The sequence below is a fragment of the Vanessa atalanta genome, chromosome 5 (genome assembly GCF_905147765.1).
Source record: "Vanessa atalanta chromosome 5, ilVanAtal1.2, whole genome shotgun sequence".
In the NCBI taxonomy this organism is placed as follows: Eukaryota; Metazoa; Arthropoda; class Insecta; order Lepidoptera; family Nymphalidae; genus Vanessa; species Vanessa atalanta.
The window spans coordinates 4,059,812-4,083,497 of NC_061875.1; the positions used below are offsets into that span (position 1 = coordinate 4,059,812).

Consider the following 23,686-nt stretch of genomic DNA (forward strand, 5'->3'; position numbering starts at 1 on the left):
TGGCAGAAAGGGTATTATTGTAAATTTCAGTGGTTTTTGTACGACGTTCATTGAACTATATCTTAACACTTTCAAGGACAGTACACTAGACACAATAGCTAAATAAGAATAATTGTTGTCGACGACAAGAGTTTAATGTCCCGGAAAGTGTTATAAGGTTCTTTTTTCCACTAGTATAGTGACATAATTGAATATTAAATATGTTATATTAAAATTATCGAGAACAGTCTTATATCCTGTTCAAGTTAGCTTGATCTTTTTGACAGACGGAATAGTGATGGGAAACAGAAAATATAACATTTATTACAGTCGATGGAACGATGAAATTCGTAATTCAAATTTTTTTACCTTATTTTTCTAAAAAGAGTTATACCAGCTAAAGAGACTCCAACCACTAGCCAAAAAAACCTCCAACCAAAAGGAACCCCGTTCGTAATTTTTTGTTATCAATATTTGTAACTGTTATGTACAGGGTATAATTAGGTTTTTTTTTTGTTAAAGTATAAGTATAAAATTATATTTAAGATTTATTCATATTGAGTTTTTAGTATAATTTGTTTTGAAATAATTATTCTATTGCTTGTAAAGATATAAGATAAGCTATTTTACAGAAATATTTCTGATCATATAAAAACTCTACGAAAATAGTAAATGATTGGTTTAACTCACCATCTTGTTTCACGGTGTTCCCCAGAGTCCCGCAATTTGCCAGCCACACGAAGAATATCCACCTCAAAACGAGGCCGTAGCTGCCTCCTCTCTGCAGCTCTGGTTGATTGTGAAAATGCCGCGCGGTCGGCCGGTCCCGGGCCATGGTCCAAACATTGACACTTCACTTTACTCGTCACTTGGTTTCACTTTAGTTTGATTAAATACACCGTTTCACTTTATTTAAATTACTTCAGTACCATTAATTATTGTGATGTTTTTTAAGGTGAAACTGTAAAATATATCAATTATAAGGTTAAATAAACAGTCAAACGATCGATTGATTTGTGAGTGATATTTTTATAATGTACGTATATAAACCAAAACTACATGAATTTATTTGTTTGCTATTTTTATTATTATAAGCAATGTAAGCTCAAGATTAGTTAATTTTAATATTTTCAATAGAATAGTTAATTGGAAATATCTATGATTTTATAAATATTTGTAAATATTTCGTGTACTAACTGTCTAAGCTGGTGTTTAACGAGCTAAGCCTAGGCTTGGTTTTGTTTTTTGACATATCATGACAACAGTCATATTTCAAGATAATATCTCAAACATTAGAGTTGTTATACAAATTGATTACCAATTGGCACTATTGTTCACATAATACTAACTGTTAAGATAATAAAATAATCAAGAATGAATGATTAATAAAACGACATTGACAACTGTCTAACACTGACTTTATTTGGAAAATTTAGACCTAGCAGAACCTGGAAGACGTCCTGTCTACGTAAATAATATATATATGTATACTGATTTAATGGTATAGTTGGTATATTACAGCGCCATCTAGCAGCGAATTACAACAAAGTGGAGTGATAAAAGTATTCACATAACTGCCAAATCTCATGGAATCATCGTAACTATTAACCAAAACAAATAAATACACTAACATCCAGTTTATATATATAAGATTTCTATACATAAAAGCATGTGAAAGATCAATGCAACTTCAGAATAAATTGAAGTCTGAATTTAAAAGGTTACTTCTGCTAAATGTAATAGGGTGGCCATATCATATAAAGAACACGGAAAGAATGAATGCTTTACAGACAAAATTATATAAATATAAATAAATTACTACCCGACTTCGCACGGGTAGAATGAGGGCCTACATAAACAATTTGTATCATGTATGTATGTTTATTGACATTATTATATTTCAGACAATTGACACAAAATTGTAATTAATTATACACCTAAACCTACCTCATGAGTCATTCCCTCCATAAAAGAAAACCGTAAGAAAATCCGTTTGATAGTTTTTGAGGTTATCGTGTACAGAAAAAGTTGGAGGACTTTATTTTAAAGTATGTAGCGATTTAAATATTTTAATACATGAATTATTTATTAGAATGAGGAATTCATGAACTAAGTCATAAATATTTTATAATTACATTGGATTAATAACTTTAGATCAGTAATACAATTGATGTATCAGAAGTCTATTATAACCATATAGTATATCGCTAAGAATCTTTCCAATTTTACAGCACGACAGCTCTTAACGTAAGGACGCAAAACACTAGGGTTACGTGACATGTCTGAATCTGTCTTAAGATGCACGCCACAGCTCAATCAACACTCAAATAGAAAAAAAAATCCATTTTTATAATTGGAATTTTTCTCATTGAGTGTGGTATTGATTTGTGTCGTCGTTAATTCATCGAAAGGCATTTTAATACTATAGGTTCGCGTTTTATTCCTACAAATCGAACGTCTTATGTAATTTCTTAATCTATATTTTGTATTAAGAAGTTAGATATTTTGTAAGATGAATGAGATAAACACGAATTCAAAAAAAAACATCACACGATTGGAAAACAATATATTTTGTGTTACCGAGTCTGTTTATTGGAGAATCCCTAAACGCTACAATCATAAAGAAAACGTCAACCATCTAGTAAACTTAAGTGCTATTTGGGAATTAACTCTCATATAAATAAAGCATGTCTTCTGTACGAACCCCAGTACACAATATTTACATACAACACATAAGAAAAAGACATATAGTGAATTGCTTTCAAATCATGTGTACTGTTGTTAAGAGAGTTGTTGTTATTCTAGTTAGTTTAAATAATATTTAATTAAAAATCACCACTGCCCGTCATTGTCAAAAGGTTTAATGGTTTTTCCTTTGATCAGATTATCGTAAATAGTGAATATGTGTTCATTACGTTATTCAGGTGTTTTATAGCTTCAAATTCCATGGCCACTCTAGTAGAGGTAACCTTAATAAATCAAAACGGTGAAACAGATCGTCGATAAGGCACCTTTTAGTAGTAATGGAACGGATCGACCGTTCCGAAGGCTCTCGAGTTGTGATTAATTCTTCCAATCTTCGTTAATACTTTAATCAGCCTTTTAATGTTACGGATAAATATCTACATGTAATTTAGGTTATTTGAAAACGTTCCTTTAGGCGTAGCCTACTTTTTTTGTTTATAAGAAGGCGTATCCTTGTAATGGTATCGTAATTACAGTTATCGTACAATTTTATCGACAGTAGGAGGATAGGCGAGTGTTTAGGCTACCTGATGGTAAGTGGTTTACTTACATTTTTACTCATTCTCGTATATATATTGTCAGAAGCAAAGCATTGTTGTTTGGAATATTTAGTGACATACCCCGGACTATTCTGCGTTGATTAGACTGGACTAGAAATTTACTTTGACAATATTACAGAAAATACAGACAAATATTGGGGCTGCAATTTTGTTTGGACTAATATTTCGTGACATACTTAAGACTATTCTGCAACGATGTCTAGCACTGATATACTTTTTTTAATTACTTGAAGATTAAGGTTTACTTTGATGCCAACCTTTACGTTCGACGGTTTTATTTTAAAGTTGATTCTAATAAACGTCAGTCGTTGCACTTATTTAGTAATTTCATTTAAATATTACACTAGTAGACCCGTTCACTCATTGCTGTGGCTAAATTTTATTGTATGATAATGTTTTGACTAAACCTTCTCTGAAACATACTAAATAATATGGATCAAATTTCTTCTCATCATATTCATCGATTTTGAGTCATGCGCGTTCAAAAAAAAACAGTTATCTTTTCATAGATATAGAAGAAATAGCATATTGCAATTAGAGACTGACGTTGATTTTCAGTCGACCAAAAACTTTTCATACTTTTTCTGTACTACTAGTGAATATCGATTATGTAATCAAATTGAATCCTTGAACTGTCGGCAGCTATTGTTGGTTAATGATAGGTTTTGCTACAAAACTTCAAGGAACTTCTTACAGCTGACATTAGTCCATTTTATTTGATGAATTTTTGCGAAGACCTCCAACATTTCTTTTCAATTAATCTTCATTTAATTTATTGATTAATCCTAAAAAAGGAAAGGTGCTATCCGTTGTTTCCTTGTATTTTACTTATTTAACCATAAATTGCAGGAACAAATGCTGTTTATACTTTATCTTGGTCTTGGCGGTATTAGAAACCTCGTTACTGAAACCTTTCTGTCGAGAGCGATTCTGTAAAATACCCAAAAACGGAGAGTGCAACTTGGTTTATGTAGTAAACATTTACAAATATTTTTTCAATCTTAAGCAATTTTCATATAGATTTCATTGAATTGGAAATATTGTTTGGAATATTCAGTTTAAACTACAATATATTCCCTGCCGGACCACCAACATCAGATGTGTAAAATATTACAGACTTGAAACCTTACAACCCGATCGTAAAATTGAATGTTAATTGTGATATTGAATCTAATGATTATAAAGTTTAAATAAACACGCTTCGAAATATGTAGCGTATTACGGTAAGTCGGTTTTCACATTTCACGAGTGAGATACGAATTGAGTTCTTACACCGGGAGTAAAATCTACGACCTTTGCCGTAGTTTCTAATATCGTCAATTTATTTCGAATCGATAGATTGGATTCGATTCACAAAAATGTGGATAGCGTAAAACTTGACTTAAAATTGTTAAAAGGGACCATCTGAAATATTAAAATGGTAGTTTTCGTTCCACGTTACGTAATATTAAGTTTCAAGGCCATGCTATAATTATAACGTACTTTACTCTATTTTACGAACGTAACCTTGTATTCCTACTTATATAGCAACGTCACTAAAAAAGCTCTCAAAATATGGTCCATATATCAGTCAAATGAACCACTCGATCAGACACTATAGCGAAGATAACACCCTAGTTCATGGTTATTTTATAAAAAAAATAAAAAAATATATTATTAAATAAAAACAAACCTTATTCTATTGTTATAAAATTCAAGTCCCTCGAATATAATTTTAACGTGAATTATACCAGTCACGCGATCAACTTGTAGGAACGTTGGTAGTTGTTCTGAACGAAGTTATATATTGAAATATATTCTTTATACGGTTGTGAAAAATGCTATTACGTTATATTTGCTTGTCACTATTCACGTGCTAAAATAAAAACTACATTAGAGGTGGGGAACTGTATATTATGATCACGAGTAATTTAATGATGACATTAAGGTAGGCAGTTTCAAATGAAATTTAATACTATTAAGAATATTAATTGTTATAAGTAATGTGAAATCACGTATTAATCAACCTCCGATTTAAGCCCACACTGTAACAAATTTAAATAAAATTGATAATAAGGTCTCTGATTGGAATCCAAGTGTTCAATCTGCTGGGGTTCACTTGACTTCTTTAAAAGATGATTAGGGAGTTTTCAGAATGTAACTCCAACAATTTACTTCATTGAATTTTACAACTACGATTTGAACTTTTTTATCAGCGGCTTAGAGATTGTATGTATCATATACAAGTATAAGTACACCTTATTCTATTGGCAAAATATAAAAATTATTACTACCCTCAAAGGGCATACAGGACATGTAATAATAAACACTAAAAAAAATATCGAAATTTTTCATTGAAATAACTTCACATCAATTGCTTTCAAACCACATTTTTTCCCAAACTACTTTCAAGAGATAAATGGGAAAAGACCAAAACATTGTGATTCTCATACACAAAACCCACTCACCTCAGACAACCTTACAATTTAATTGGTTTTTAAATCACAACTCAATAGAGAATCAAATAAAAAATTAAAACCTTCCAAACGGTCAGGTATATTTCGGATCTTGTCATTACAAAAGGGATCGTGGGCGCTTTTAATACCATTTCGACGTCTATTCATGTCGACGATTTGAGATATTTGGTAGGTAACCTTTTTAATCCAAAAAATATAATGTTTTCATACTTATTTTAATATGTGTCAATAGTTTTAAGCGTTTCTTTAGTCATTTTCATTGGTTGAGTTAATTTGCTTTAGTCCTTGGAAAAATTTCTGAAGTAATCAAATTAATTTCTGAATTTGTAAAGAATACTTATTTTAGGATCATTATGTATATATATATTAATACACTATTTTTTTCAAGCCATTATCACCTTTCGTCAAATTGATGAAGATGATGAAATCCAATCGAATAATCAATTTTGAAAAATAAAAGAAATAAATTATTTAATCTCCGCTACAAATTATAATCATAATACATTTTTTATGGACTATATATTTTCAACTAGCCAAAGGCTTAAATTCAGGTGCCTATTTAATATTTAAATAGATTGGAAATTAATCAAAACAATAACGTACATTAATTTGCCATGATCTGTAATTTTCTAATTTTAGGCAATTCAATCAAGTTGAGGCTTCTTATCGCAGTAAGAATTATGTCCTATTAAGACTTATTCAGATCTAAGGCACCGTTTGAATTAAAAGCCGAAGCGTATAAACGGATATAGGATGATTGAAACGCCAAGTTTTTTTTAATGTTTAATTTTATTTACAGTTTATCTTGAACTTGGCATTGAATAGAGGGATCGTGAGAAAACCTTTATGTGTGGGAAGATATTTAGAATAGGAGAAAGGGTTTATCTACACTTGGATACTTGACAATTGATCTTAGTACCTAATGTAATAAGATGATTTTGAGGACTGTTTATAATAAACCTAGACAGATTGAACTGCCGCAAAATTGTGAACGGATTGACATTCAAATATATTTACAATCCATCTAGATTTATTATTCTGACTAAATCGCAACTTAGTCCTAACAGTTTCCGGTAACATATGAACGGACTAACATAAGCGGCCCGTAAATGTCCCACTGCTGGGATAAAGGCCTCCTCTCCCTTTGAGGAGAAAGTTTGGAGCATATTCCACCACGCTGCTCCAATGCGGGTTGGCGGAATACACATGTGGCTGAATTTCGTTGAAATTAGACACATGCAGGTTTCCTCACGATGTTTTCCTTCACCGCCGAGCACGAGATGAATTATAAACACAAATTAAGCACATGAAATTTCAGTGGTGCCTGCCTGGGTTTGAACCCGAAATCATCGGTTAAGATGCACGCGTTCTAACCACTGGGCCATCTCTGAACGGACAAGGTTGACCAATTTTTTCACTAAATGGCATAAACTCAACGTGTACGTAAGGTTTAAGGTCGAATGGCGTAACGTAATAGTAATCTAGAATGCCTTAATATAATTTTTATGGTCGAGAGGAATAGCGGGTGGAGTTCAAGCTTTCCTTGCTTTCCGAGGAAATGCATTTTAAGAAGTCCTAACCTCAAATCTCTGGGTTGCTACAGAGGATGATGTGACAGAAAACTCAATAAGTGTTTTTTTTTATTTCGACCCCGAAATTGAACCTAGGATCTCAGGATTAGCAGTACCACTAGACCAATGAGTTAGTTGAAGACAATAACCTCGTTTCGTTTGAATAAGAAATGTTCCAATGATTTAAAAATAATTTAATGGCAGCTGATTGTCAGACAGATGTTTTGCGGTTAGTTTTTATGTCGGTAAACGTTGTGTATTGAGTCATTATTAGGATTCTACTGTGAACAAGTTATTCGATATTTAGTATTAATACTTGTTTGCATAAATTGGTTATGTAAAGTATTTTGTAAGTACCCAATTTATTTTTCCTTGTTAGATTTAAGATGGATACAATGTTGAGTCAAATTTGACAGATTTTTTCTACTTGGAGTATCACATGTTTGGTGCTTTTTGTTTCAGTGGATTTTACAATTTTCATATTCCATGGTAAGTTTCGAGTATATTTCTAGCAATAAGACTTAAGATTGAACACGATATGTATTACATTATAATGTTAACGTAAACAACTCAGTCTGCCTTTTTATTACCTCATCACGATTAAACGTGTCGTAATTAAATTTCATATTAGTATAGCCACAGACATGGATAACGACATATACAAGTGACATACGGGCTTTTCAAAAAACCTACGAGGAATCTGCTCTATTTGATTTCTCGCTTTTCTTATTTAGTGATTTGACATTTGACGGAGGAAGACAGGTATTGTGTCCTTGCAACTACACAACTGCTACACAACATGTAACATCTAGTAGATTAATATTACATATATAAAAAATATTTTCAAAAATGTGTGATTGTGCATAATTTTAATTTTTTTAAATTTGATTAAACAAGTTAATAAACCTTATAGAAGTATTTTCGTTTCTTAAATTGTAAGTTGACCAACGCTACTTTAGCATAATGTTTGATAAAAAAGGCAAAACTATCCAGATGTCATCGCGGTTAATCATTTCAGTCAACTTATTTTTTATTTCCTCTCATACCGAGGGTCTGAAGTCACTCGGAAATAAGTCGGTCAAACATTGTGAGTGACGCTGGGAAATGTGGGGTGTGCACACACCCCTTATGTAACATGTTAAACCGAGCACGGGCAGTCAAATAAGACCAGTTAAGATGACCTGCGGTAGTACAGACATTGAATGTAAAGAAGGTTCAAATTTACCAAGACGTGTAAAAGCGCAAAGCAAAAAAGAGGGTATATGTGGAACATTGATGTTCAAATACAAGCATCGCAATTCATGTTGTTCGATCGATTTGAATATGTGATTTTTCTATAACTTTTTAAATTAATATTTAAATTTTTGCTTGAGTAGTGTTTTGGTTATTTAAGGTATAATGGGTTAAATTACATAAGGCCCGGTATCCACAGAAGAGTACATTTGCGAAGGGGACATTCAAAAGCAGTCCCGAATGTAGCTAAGTAGACAGATATGTGAATAATTATATCCTATGGTCGATTTATGAATCTCATGTCCTCTCTCTCAATCTTCGCTATGAATTACCGTTTACAGTACATATAAATTGAGATCAAATGATTACAATTGGTCTATATGTGATTGGTGATGTGTTGGTATGCCAACACTATCAACCTACCATTCGCTGTGCATATACTGGATACTATTCAACACAATAGTAAAGTCGTGCGTTTATATCTTGCTTCAACTTTTAGAAGGATCAAATTTTGAATTTCTAATAGCTCATATTAACGCAACGATTACTAAAAACCACAGTATTTTTTTTTAATTTCTTGCAATTTTTTTATGTATATTTTACCACCTCACACTTACTGCCACTGATCACTAAGTTGATATTTAAAAAAGAAGGCAAATCATAGTGTAAACATTCTATTAAACAACGCTACACTACTTTAACGATTTTAAATGATGTTGAAAATATATATTATCGACACGATATTCTCATTTCAAACTCTGATATTGTAAGCTGAATTAGTACAAATTATTCTTACTCTATGGATCAATTAAACATGTTGGTTCTTTTCCAATAACAATGCATTTTTATGACAAGCACGACCTGGACCATAGACGAAAGCTTATTTTTTTTTTCTATCCACTTATAAAATAAAATGTTATAGACTAAAATATTTTTTAAAAAGAAACAATATATTTGACGGAAAATGTTTTATTGAATCGTGTATTATTTTTGTTTCTTGCCAATTAATCGTTCATCTTTATTCAGTATTCGAATTCGTAACAATGTCACAATATTTTAATTGGTAAATCAATTTGTCGATTGTCGAATAGTTTGCATTTACTCTTGGTTAACCGGATTTACAACTTTACATAACAAAATGTTATTTAAAATAACTTCAAACATTACGCAGTTCTATTTACATATTTGGCATTATTTTAATACTGCTGCCTATCTACTGGTAACATTGGTAGCTTGAATATGTCACACGCAGAAAGTTAAAAAAAGTATAATTATAAAACAAATGTTAATAATTGTATTTATTTATTTTGACGGGAAAAGATTATGATAAAATATATTGTGAAACGAAAGAAAGATCTCATATAAGTTTCATATGTCTGTAAGTCCTTCTTTCATACTCCGGGCAGCTATTAAGATTTTCCGACGAAAAAACCTAATAAAATTTTAATCGGCCTGACCTTGAGTTGTATATATATGTGTGTGTGTGGGCACGTGTGTGTATATTCATACAAAAGTATAATATACACATTATTCTATAAATACATATATACATATGAGCTTAAAATATATTGAAGAATTTAAGATGCTTTTTTGCACAATGTTTATGCCAACAAAGTCAAGCTGGGAATTCGTATTTTAATTAAAATCATGTTTGAATATTTACAGATAAATATAACTGTTATTTTTCGTTAAAATAAGAAAAACATTTTATATGAATGACAAATTTTTGCACGCCTGTCTCCCGCAGCGATGTATATATACAATGTGATATATTAATCGTCCTGTATAATATTACTGCCCGAGGCATTTACACAGTAACATTTGCATTTGGGGTGACCTTTATTTCGAGAACATTATAGCTTATTTTTGTATGAAAAACAAAGAAATGTCAAATGTCAAGCAATTCTGTCAGCTGTCAGTCACAAGTGTCACGGCATCCAGGCGTAGACCCACTTTTTCGCTTGAACGATCGTTTCGGATTCGAGGGGGTGGCAAAAATAGAAAATGGATTGTATAACTATCACGATTGGTTTGAGATAGAGTTTTTAATTGATTTTAAATATGTTCCTAATGCATTTTTATATACCAACATAAAAATATTGAGGACCATTGCAGTTTCGAATGATGCCAACATATAAAATTAGTAATATACTTATCTTTATTTTTTCAATACAACTTCCTGATAGAATAAACTTTTTTAAGACACACATCAAAACTTTTGCCTTTTCTCTGAATCAGTATATTTTCTTTGGGCGAAAAACTAGAAATCGTTACTTTATAAAGAACTAAGAACCCACAAGCTACTGAAACAAAAATATATTCCAGAAGACAAATTGATTCCAACAGTAGTTCTTAGTACAAAGAAAATAGAAGAAAAGCAATTCAAAAGGCGAATTAGTTTCGAGCTGAGAAATTAATCTAACATGTTGGCGTTTAGTACAAAATGAAAATGGCTTGTACATTCCAACATTAATTTTAAGTAAAAATCAAATGCGATTTCCGTAGAGGATGAATAGTATAATCCTAAATCACATATATTTAAAAAAAAAAAAATCTTGGTACACGGTACAGAAGAAAAGACAAATAAATAAAACAAAAATTTAAAAGTGATTGAGATGACTATCTGAGAGTTAATAATTTTAACCATGGAATATTTCTAAATCAAGCTAATTTTCATATTGTCTTCACACGTGTAGTCTTTTCCAACCACAAGAGGAATAAATTACATTTGACATCAAATTAACGCGATATCATTAGCACAAAGCTCGAATAATCTATAATATTAATCATGGCTTCGCATAAAAAAGGGGTTTGAATGTTGACGAAGTATTGTAATAAGTAAATCGCAAGGAAAACGTAAATCTAAGGTTTATCTTTACTCCTTCTTAGATTAGAATGGATTATTGTTAGATATATACTTACGTCCACAACTTATAGTTACGACGTCCACTATTAATTACTAATATAATACTTATTAAAAAAAGATTGCCATGTAATCATATGATTTTGTACCCATAATTCAAATTTGATCTTCGTTCAAAACCGGTACAATTTTGATAACTTCCGGACCGAAAGTAATAAGTTTAAGTCGACTATCATGTTTTTATTTTGCTTGGTCCATTTTAACGCAGGTATGCTCTATTCGTCATATAGACATTAGCGCTAGTATATATTTAATACTACTATTCTAATATAATCAATTTAAGCATTTATAACAGTTAAACAAATCAAATCTTATTACTTTCGAAGTGACAATCGGTCACAATTTTTACTTCGGTGAATTAGCTTCTTAACAAACCCATAGGGTCCTTTCTTCTGCAGTACGAATACCATACTAGAGTATTTATAGATATGATTACCCCACAACGGATTAATATTGTGAAAGCCATTAATATATACCATGTGAGCCATATCTACGTTAGTTGAGTGTTATTTTTATTCGCATATGTTGCTAGTTTGGTTCAAGTTATTTTAATAATACTAGTGATCGCTCGAAGGATTTGAAAAATTAGGCTCAGCAGGACGATACCTCGTCTTTATTACAATAAAAAACGTAAATGTCAAAACAAGTTGAATTGATTATTAACTTTGACATGACGTGGGTTGTCATTGGCAGTATGTCTATATGTATGTTTGTGTCAAGTGCCATGGTATATGTAATGTTTTTTTTTTAATTATATTTGTAACGCATATTACATAAAAATTTTAGCTTCATGCATTCCTTCTCCTTACAAACTTTAACTGTGCCAAATTTGTAACTCCGTCCGCGTAATTTTCTTAAAATGGGGTACAAAGTTTTTATTTCACGTATTATTTAAACAAAGGTTTTAATTCTTCTCCATTAAAATTCTCCGAGAACTCTTCGTTTTGATATTGATAAAAAATATTAATTACGTTTTTGTTCTTTATTTATATTTCCTACCTACTTTATCAGTGGACACTATTGTAAGCTATAATAATTTGTTATGTCACGCATTTGTTGTTTCAAAGTTATTTAAGCGCTATAAATTTTATTATCCAATAAGTATACACTAAATGATATAAACTATAAATTACTCGAGTTCCGATGGAATCGATGTTCTTCGGCGTTCATTCTCGGATATCTTATGATTTATACCTCCCACAGTGGCTGGTTTCTCATAGGGAGACTTGCTACACCTTGTTGTGATTTGTACAGTTCGTAACAAGCTGTGGCAAATCGGTTAGCTATTATAAAATAGTAGTTTTTTGCTTAGGTTCAAGAACCTCATATTGAACTTTATTTAAAATTTATTCTTCTGTTTTCACTCGATGATATTTCGAATCATTATATTATACGTCGCGTATTTTATTACACTTCTTTGTACGTTGATATCTGATAGTTTTAAAATATGTATTTCGAATTTAGAACGTTCGTTTTATTTATTTATCCTAAACCTTCGAAATTTGAATTAAAGTCAGGAATCTCTCATTGTTTTCAAAGCCATCAATGAAAATAAACGGAGCGTGGCCGAATTTCACTCCATCTGCGTTCGCAAATCCGTATTTTCATTCCACGATTACTGAACCTAAATACAAAATTGCTTATTGAGTTTATTAAGACAGAGAGGGTTGAAATGGGGACGGAATGAAAAAGCGGGAGAATGCTTTTGACCACTAGCGGAATTGCAGTGGCTGTTATAGAAGTTTGCAAAGCCAACTACTTTTAGATGAATCACTAGTTTCTAAAGCTTGAATTCTACGAATGCAACACAGAAGTTTTAGCTTTATTTCCAAGAGAGAACTCGAATATATGACGTATTCCTGGTAGAAGTTCAAAGGGCTATCTAAATTAATGATAATTTGTATTGTATTTCGAATATATTATCTTTCGTATTTGGTTTATTTTAGTAATATAATGATAATATCTTTGTTCGTTACATGATTTCTTTTGTGGATTTTTTTTTTATCTGTAATTATGTACTTACAGAGTAGTATCAAAGACCGAGAAAAATAATAAGTTTATAAAACATTTATTGAAAAACAAGGATAAAAAAACGATGGATAAACTTTGTAAAACCGATTTCAATTTTTATACTATAATTTACCTTAAAATGATTTAAATACTACATTATATACAATACGGTACTAAACGCTGTATATACAGTAATTAAAAACAGTTTTGCTGTAATTAATTACAATCCAATGAAGAGCTAACAATTAAACTGCAGTCTGTTACTATTATTGCTTTTGTTTCGCCAAACAAAAAGTAACTCAGTGAGCAGACGTTGCGGCAAGTTAAACCAGTCCGGATAATATAGCTAGCTAGAAAGAACCATGCTCTCATTTCCATGAATGCAGCCTTTTTACCCTTAAGTCATTTATATGGTGTATTGACGTTAGAAATTAATCACTATTTATCATTTCATTTTTTTGTTTATTTATTTCATTGAATTTACTTTTATGACGTCGAATAGAACGAGTTCGAATTTATATTGAATGTTTATACAACAATGAACATTTATATATTCAATACGATATCAATACATTTTGGGCAGTGTGACAAAAACAAGGAAATTTGCAACACAAATCGCACTGCAGTGTCTAGTGCAGAGGTTTTTGTGCGGGTTTAAAGAAACCCCTCTGATTAGCATATTACACGGCCACTCTTTATGTGGTATAACCGTTATTATTCCATTAAAATATTTTATCTCAACCCTCAACTTCGACGACACATTACCGATTAAAGCACACAGTTACGAGCGATTTATTGCCGTACGAAATGTTGTTTTATATCATTATTCAAGATACTAGGACGCTGGGTGCTAAGCTTCTTGACATTACCACTCGATACAACAGGTTCGTTCACATTTTTGTAATATATAACACTTAAAAGAGCACGAGAACACAATTTCAATGAATAATTTAGCGGTTAGAAGAGCGATTCTTTGGTTATTTTGTTTTATATTTTATAGATGAGCGGCGAGACATAGCGCGGCGTGCGAGCGTCCTCAGCGCGCGCATTCGGACGACTGATTACATTACCCCGGCCGACCGAAGGTTTCGGCCCGGCCGGCGCACGGCGTACACTTCAGTTGCGTTCCATTTTAACCAAAAATATTGATTCTGGATGTATTTCTTTGATTTTTTAGACTTGAATTATGTATCAATTTATATCATACAAAGTATATCAAATTATGTTAAGGTAATTCCTTAAATTTGTTAACAAGTGTTACAAAAAAAGCCATCATTTAATATTTATATTAAGCTTAAACTGTTAAGGATATTGTTGTTTTTCCTGACTTTTAATGTGAATTATATCCGATACTACACATCGTGTTGATATTTTAAAGTTGAAATATTTATAACGAGCTATGCATGAATTGAAACGATTCTACATTGGCAACAGTAACGCCATCTCCCTCACACTTTTGTGAACAAAAGGCGCCCGAGTGGTGCGTGTTTCAACCCTGTGTACCCTTCTCACTGCAGGGTTGCTCTATCCAGTATAGATTGACCTATGCTTTTGTTCGATGTATCCGTTTTCTGAAATATCATAGCTAGACCGCGCGTTTCTTCATATTTGGTTTGTCAACAAAATGTAGGGCTACAATTTTAGGGCCAACAAATTAGAAAGGGGAGAAAAAAAACGTCGGGACGTCAGGTTTATTGACATTTCGCCGGGCGATAATTAAGGCTTACGAGGGTTTTGGGGAAGTTATCGGCACGCCGTTAAATTTTAAAGCTTGGATTTTCGTTTCAATTAGTTTATTCGAATTGGCTCGAGAATGAGGTGAAACAGGACTGTTATTTTTATTGGATTTCGTTTAACAGGTATTTGATAGGATCTGTCGCATAAGACGTCGATATAAAAAGAAATAAATACTTAATTAGTTGCGATTAAAGAGTCTTTGATTAGGTTCGCTGCGTAGGTACTTTAAAAATGTTAATTGCCATCATTTCTTTCAATTAACTTTTCTCTTCATTTGTATTTTGTGTTTATTTTTACATCATAAAGATCATAAATTAAAACAAACTTTATTTAGAATAAACAATTTTCGCCTTTTTTTATTCAAATTATATTGAAGTTGATGTCGCGAGATAATTATTAAAGTCGATACTGTAATTGTCTTTCCGAATTCCGAAATTCCGAAGAATGAGAATTCTAATGAAATGTTGTTGATTTCATTTTATGAATTCTATAGGATTGATATATCTGACAAGGTTAAAGATATCTGATACTACAAATACAGCCATTTAGCATCACATCGTTTACAACCAATAACTAAACAGACATCAAGAACTGTCGTTATTTCTTTTCTTAGTTCTCAGCAGAAGTCTGGACCTGACGATCATCGAAACATACACACACACATACACATCAGCCCGCATTCGTCTACTGCTGGACATAGGCCTCTCCAAATGCACGCCACTGTGGTCTTTCTTCGCTCAGCTCCTGCCAGCCGTCTTGCGCAAATCGTCACTCCACCGTGCCCGAGGACGAGGAAGTCCTACACTACGTGACAATCGAAACACAACAATTGCATATTAGGTTAAGTTAGGTAAGATGTTTTTTAAGGTTTATTTAAGTAAGTCTTGTTTATTTAATATACATATATGTGAATATACGTCATTTACAGTTTAATACTTGCTTTATTTTAATAAATTTCATATTTATATGATATACTAGATGAACCTGCGGCTTTACCCGCGCCAAATTTATAAAACACAAACTTTTGAACCCGTTTTTACTCCCGTAGGGGTGGAGTTTCGTAAAATCCGTCGATGTCTACTGTAAGAAAACCTGCCAAATATTAAGTCTGTATAGTTTCTAAGATTTAGTGATTAATCAGTAAGTGATATTTCTTTTTTATATATTATATATAGATTTTGTAGTCAGGTGAACAATGATTAGGTATGCGTTAATAACGCGTAATATATATCATTTATCTTAATTCTTTGCTTTGCTTGACTCATGAAATAGTCCTGCATTATTTTAGATTCAATATTCATTTTAAAAAAGTAATATTTTGGTATGAATCGGTTACAAGATGACATAGTTATACTCTATTCCAACTGCAAGAGGAAAAAAGCCAAATAAAATTTGACAGCAGATTGACGCAATATTATTGGTTGAGATCCTAATTAATCTATGATATTTACAATGGATTTGCGAAAAAATTGCGTTTTGAACGTCGCCGAAACTGTTATCGGAATTTTGGAAGTAAAATTAAAGTGGAAATAAGTGGTTAAGTGTAATGGGTTTGTTTTATAAATAAAGATATGTTAATCATAAACTTTTAGTAGTGCACAATATAGCTGAGTTATTAGCAAATCACATGAAATACGTAAATCGAAGGTTTGTTTATCTTTTTTCCTACTTCCATTGGCTATACATTGAGTATCTAAAGCAGTATCGGCAATCGATTGTGTAATTGTGTATTGCTGATGGCCGCACTGACTATACGTCACTGTGTGAAAGGGCAGTGAGCTGTGAGACTCAAGTCAGGTGTTGGGAGTGCTAAATGCACTCCCAACACCTGACTTAAGGGCTCAAAATACCCTCAAAATACCCCAAGGGCTCAAAATACCCTCGTCCTATGGGGACTCCTATGAGACCGACCCTCGGCTTAGAGTGTCATCATCGAGAGGGCTTAGAACAGATCAAGTATTTATGACATTTTAGAAATAAGACTTTCATAATCTACACTGTATTGAAATAAAACTAGTTTTTAACGGATTTAATCGCGTATATTAATTATTTTAACATCCCGACGTTTCGAGCACTTTGCAGTGTTCGTGGTCACGGGCAGACAGGTCAATAATTAATATACGCGATTAAATCCGTTAAAAACTAGTTTTATTTCAATGTGTAATAATCGCGAAAATCTACGACAACATTATCTACACTGTAACTAAGTTGAATTATTTTTTACGAAGTATACACAGTACAAAAATATTCAAAAAATAATTTCAGTAGCATTTTTGTATATTATATTCGTGATAAATTTTAAAATCAGATTAAATAAGTACTGTTTGAATTTTATAAACTTAAATAATATGAATATGTCGCAGCCAACTTGCTTAATTAGCCTTTTAACAGCTTAGCGGTTTTATGAAACGGCCTCGTTTAGTAAAATGGCTAGGCTGTTAATTAAAAGGCTAAATAAGCCAGTTGCCTTCGGTATATACACTTTGAAGGACTAGACAATGACAATCCCTTTTTAAAATCAATCTATATTCTACGGGATACCTATCTAAAGCAGATAAAATCAGATATGACAAGGATAACGTTCCACGGCATATGCCTGTCATATAATACAATTCAATTGTCTCCTTGGTGGCTAACTTATAAGGCTGTATATTACGAAGTTTTGGCTTAAAAATATTGGGTCGGGTAGCAAAGATTATTGAGATTATCTGTTAAAAATTCTTAGATACATAGTCGGGGTTAGAAAGTTGACGTTACATTCCTGCTTTTCGTAAAGTAGGCAGTGAAGGCGTTTGTCCTGCGCCTGCTATCTTCTCAGGCGTATCGGATTACCAACCCATCGGACTATGTGTAGGAATTTAGTGCACGCATACACGTACACACACATATTACCAGTATTAATTTTATATTCAGCACTCTTAAGTTAAATATGACAAATAACTATAATATTGTTAACTACGCACGTGCACGTTTTAATTTAACAAAAATGTTATTGTTGTAGCCTAATTTACTAACAGACAGGCAGACAGTCAAAAATTGAAAAAAAGCTATTCTGGTATATGTTATTTTATTAACAAGCGGTTATTTTAATATTACATACAAACACTCCAATTTTATTATATGTATAGATCTGTGTTTGGGAAAATCTCAGTATGACAGACTGAGAGCTCTTGGACTAATAATTCTATCTAATGATTTAGTTATAACAATATAAAGCATTATACTCTGCGCACTTGGCGGATAATGATCGCCGTGGAAGAATTTGGTCATAATTATGACATTATTTTATTATTATCGTTTATTATATATGTAGGCGGGCGATTAAATGAGCCACCTAATGGTAAGTGGTCACTACCGCTACTAATGTTAATCCTTCCTTACATAGCCTTTGCGCCATCTAAGATAATATGTTCCTAGTTATATAGGCTCACTCATCCTTCAAAACTTTAATACTAGTTTTACTTTTTAGCGGCGGTATCTAAGGAGTGGGTGAAACCTACCCAGACCAGCTTGTACAAAACTATACCACCAATATAAAATTATTTATTCAATAAAAATATATAATTGGTTAATATCTTATTTGCATAAACAAACCTAAAGCGAAGCGAACTTGAAACAAGTCACTGTATAGTGCAAATTTTCGTATTTACTACATAAGTTCACAAATTAATTTTACTTTGTACCAAGTATTACGATATCAAACATTTAAATCTCTGTTTGTATGTGTTGTATTGTTATCGGACCCTTGGGATTACGTTTGTTAGGGTCTATAAGCACATTATTATTATTATTGCTGCTTTTAAACGGCATTCGAAATCAATAATTTGAAAGTAATTACGTAATATTGTTTTAAAAACAATTGGAGTTCGAAGGACTTGAGGATTAAAAATTTAGTTTTATCGTCATACTAACTTTATAAAATATAATATGGTAAAGTAAAGGAACACTAATTACACGGGAAGGGACAGACGGACAGACCTAGTTCACTAACTACACTTGATTACACGATAAAATTTTTAGTCTCATTACATTTAAATTAAGAAACACATGGATATTCGTTTAGAAAATTACCATATCAATTTTTATTTGTTCGATTATAATATTAGATATTATATAACTAATTATAATATAACCATTTTTAATTCAATATACATTGAATGTACAACCTCCTTAAATTGACACCTATAGTAATAATAATGTAATTAATATAATTATAGACTACTTCGCAGACTCGGCTCGCGTTGCTGTGGCTACGTTAGAACATTGTACGTTTAATTCTATTGTATGATAATGTGTACGCTGAATATAATCAGGGCCGGACCGTAAGTTTAGCGGGCCCTGGGCTCATACTACTTAGGGGCCCACCTAAGACATATCTGAACATAGACTTGAATTAAATTAATTGAATGGGTTTGATTAATCGCAGGACTCGCAGGTCTGCAAACCATACTTACCTTGACTTGACTTAGCTGTGGCCCCCTTAAATCCACGAGGCCCTGGGCTGAAGCTCAAAAAGCTATTTGGTAGATCCGGTCCTGAATACAATATTAAAGTATTTAACGGTTTTAGCGTATAGTGCGTTAAAAAGACAGTGATCTCTTTGTAGATATAGATAAAAGACGGCATAAAATATTCAATCGTAGCGACATCTATGATTCATTTTTGTACTAAAAATGCGGACGATAAACGAACTAAGTTTCAAGTAGTCCAACGCTTCCGTAGTTCAATTATTCACAAATAGATGTCGTGATTATACTTAAAAAAAGTTACATGTTGCGTGATTTTGTAAATTGTCATATTTAGTATTTATCACAAAAGGAGGAGAATGAACTTCGTTCGGTACTATGACAAGAAGAGCATTAAAAAAATTGTCATTAATCAAGATGTTTTGTCTTGAATAAAGACAAGTAGCGATACTTTGTATTCTTGTGTTCCAGATTCAATGGTGGAACTTCTCGCAAAAAGGGACATAGTAACTTAGTTCCCAAGGTTCCCATCTCCAATGAGTTGCCAAGGATCATTGGAGATGTAGGGAATGCTTAAAACGGTGCCCATATTTATGGACGGTGGTAACAAATAACCATCAAGTGGCCTAATTGAACGTTCGTCTACCATGAAAAAAAACTCTACTAGCTTGATATCAGTTAGTTTTTCAAATTTTCTCACAAGAAATAATAAAAGAATTATGTTTTCTAAGCTGCATACTATATATACCTATTGTACATTATAACGTCTTATAGGTAGTCAAGTATTTTGAAAGCAAGTACTTTCAAACTGCAACAAAGATTTCGTCAGTACAACAGTCGTACGCCTAACAAGTCTCTCAGTACGAAGTTTAACAAACCAAAGTTAGGTTACTTTACACTGAGCCACTGCTGTAACTTATAAGCTCGTATTTGCTCTTTCAAACTTCGAACACCCTAATTCAATTTCAGTGGTTTTATTATGAAGTTATTTATTATTAATAATTCGTGTTCTTATTTTTTATTTCTTTATATAAGAAATAATAACCAATCATAATATTTCGTTTCCAAATATAACAATTATTTTTCAAGCCAAATAATCTTCTAAATTTATCTAAGTCTGCTACCAGGTTTTAAAGGATCCTAAGGCAATAAAACCCTGCGATGAATATCATGGATACTGGACTGGACTGGCCTGGACAAGGGGGAACTGTAGTACCACTTCTCAGTCTCTTCTATTTCTTCTCTGTTTTAGTTTTTTTATTAATTTTTTAGTCGTCCAAATTCGACCGTCACGATTATTGTAAAGTTGTGGAAGTCCGGTTTTAAACTCCAAGAACATTTGGTTATTTATACGTCTAGATAGACTGCCAAAGCTCAAAAAGCGTCAAAGACTAGTGCCGAATTACTGCTCGGTGGTACACTAGTAGTAGTATTAGTAGTAGTTTGGAGATTGTCAAGCGTATCTGTCACGCACACCACGGTAATAAAGTTGGCTTGTTTGTTTTAGACCTTTTCTAGTTTTTTATATATAATTCAGTCATACATTAATCAGTCATTAACCAGTCGTAACATTAATTCTGCCTATGCCGTAGGCTTTACTATTGGCTTATTCTTCGGTTAAATATACATGACCATCTGTAATTTTTAGGTGGCCGAAAAGACAAGTTGCGCCGCAAACAACGCCACACAAAAGTCATGAATACTAACTCTCCGAATTAAATGTCAAGTTTTAATATATTTTCGCGCAAACAAACCTCGGAGCTGTCTAGTCTGTCTGTCTAGCTGCTAACTAATATACCGGTGACGTTTCACTTAAGTTAAATACTTAAAGATGAAAAATCACACTTCATTGTTGAAACTTACTAACTGGTAACTGTTAGAAACTTTAATGTAAATACGTAAACGCGCTACCTCAAGTGAAGTGCCGTCATAATAGGATGAAGTATTTGAGACGCCGACTCTTTAAAGCAAATTTCATAGATAGGAGGCATATTATTCGATACACGATTGTATCGATAATAAAAAAGCGTGGAGTTAATGCTTGTTGACTTCCAGGCAGGAGACATAATATACATATACTTATAATTGTATTTAACTAACATGACTGTATTTTTAGATGTTGAAAAACAGTAACTACTGAGTTTCTTCCCGGTTCTTCTCGGTAGAATATACATTCAGAACAGGTGGTAGCTTTACTTTAAATAGTTTACTAAATGACGATTCAAAAGTGCTTGTAAAAGCCTACTTGAATAAATTATATTTTGATTTGATTTGATTTGACATCATATTAAAATATGCGAGGCATTCTAATAATGTTATTCTTCTTTTTTTTCTATTAAAAAGCAAATGCACCATAATTATGTTTATGAAATTAAATGTTTTTATTTTTAACAATATCACATAGTACATAATTAAGTTATTTATATCTTCAATGTAGAATTATACGGCTTACGACCTCTTGGTTAATTGATATAAAGACAGATTTAAGTTTTGTTGAAAACATTTTACTCACCTGTAGGCATAACAAGTTTTGCCTTTGCCACTTAGGTAAAAATAAAAAAAGTACATTCGATGTTTAAATATATTTTATTTATGTAAAAAAGTGTACATTTAAAATATAGTCTTAAATTTTCTTATTCTAAATCTAATATATTTATAGAATTACAATATTTGAGCTACAACTGACTGGTATACGTTGCATTCACTAATTTAATATTATACACAAAATTGCCAACATTAAAACATTTCTAAACATTTACTTCCACCGGGAACTATAATATGTATAATATATATACATTGTATAATTACGTATAGTTGTATAACAATAGTATAACTTAATTTTGATAATTTTATTTGTAATACTGTTAACGCTGGATAATTCGATTATTAAAAATAATGTTGTATGCAGCGTTTGTTATATTATATATTTAGAATATTTATTTTTTAAAGAATACTAATTTCAATTTATTTTTTCTATAAACTGGTATTTTTTATACAGCTTTTTTCAAATGTTGTCGCATTATAATTCCTTATATATTATTTACGGTATGATTTTAAATATCCCGTACCTAAATAATAATATGATCAGAAAAAAATCTCGTTAAATGGTACATAACAAATTCAGTTTTTGTTCAAGACAAAAAAACCTAACCTTAAAGGACGCAGATCAATCGAACCAAGGACCATCACACACGCATATTTATAATATTTACATTTACGTCTAAGATTAAATAAAGCTATATATTGGACGAATTTTATGTAAAGGACGGAAGACTATGAGGTAGATTAATTTAAGTCGCGTAAATAGGAAGAAAAAAAGTATAATGCGTAATAATATAAAAATATTAGATAGCACCATTAGAGATTTTAGTAAAAAATAAAATAATAAAGAATTATAGACACATTATAATATAATAAAAAAATCACACTGGACTAACGGCTTTAATATCAATGGATAACCTTATAGAAGTTTTAAGGCGGTTTTACTTAAACATTGCTGTCTCCTTCTTCCAAATGTAAATTCAATTATGAGAGAAAGAGAAAACAATGTTTAACTAAACACCCGCTAAATAACTATTATAAGAAAATCCGTTTATTATAAAATCATTGTCAGCGGTTTATATTAATTTTATTACCACAATCAAATCGTTTAGGTTTTATTGATTCAATAAAAGATAAACGCATTCAAATCTATGTAATGACTTTATATAAATGAAATATTCAAATCATTTGTATTCGAATTTTGTTTTGATAATTAAAAAAAAGAACTCGTTAATTCTTATTAATTGAATTATATGGCAAATAAAAACGTCACAAGAAGTTTTTAATGCAGTCGAAATGTAATCGTTTAGTTTGTGATTTCTTATAGATATCGATTTTGTCGGTTTTTTATAGAACTTCATTTGTAATTAAAAAAAAAAACACTTATTGAAAACAGTTTCAAATAAAACAATTCCAACGTTCGAAGAACATCAATAATATAAATTCGATAGTATATATTAAACTA

General features: G+C 31.6%; 1 protein-coding gene across 2 annotated transcripts in view; it reads right to left on the reverse strand.

The window, feature by feature from the left end:
- Nucleotides 1-14,504, reverse strand: part of LOC125064334 — a 114,429-nt gene extending 99,925 nt beyond the window's left edge. For both annotated transcript variants that reach the window (XM_047671317.1, XM_047671316.1), the window contains exons 1-2: nucleotides 14,243-14,504; nucleotides 670-940 (exon numbers count right to left, since the gene is read on the reverse strand). In XM_047671317.1, the coding sequence (XP_047527273.1) occupies nucleotides 670-814 (145 nt within the window). In that variant the 5' untranslated portion in view covers nucleotides 815-940; nucleotides 14,243-14,504. The remainder of the gene's footprint in view (nucleotides 1-669; nucleotides 941-14,242) is intronic.
- Nucleotides 14,505-23,686: the final 9,182 nt, after the last annotated feature.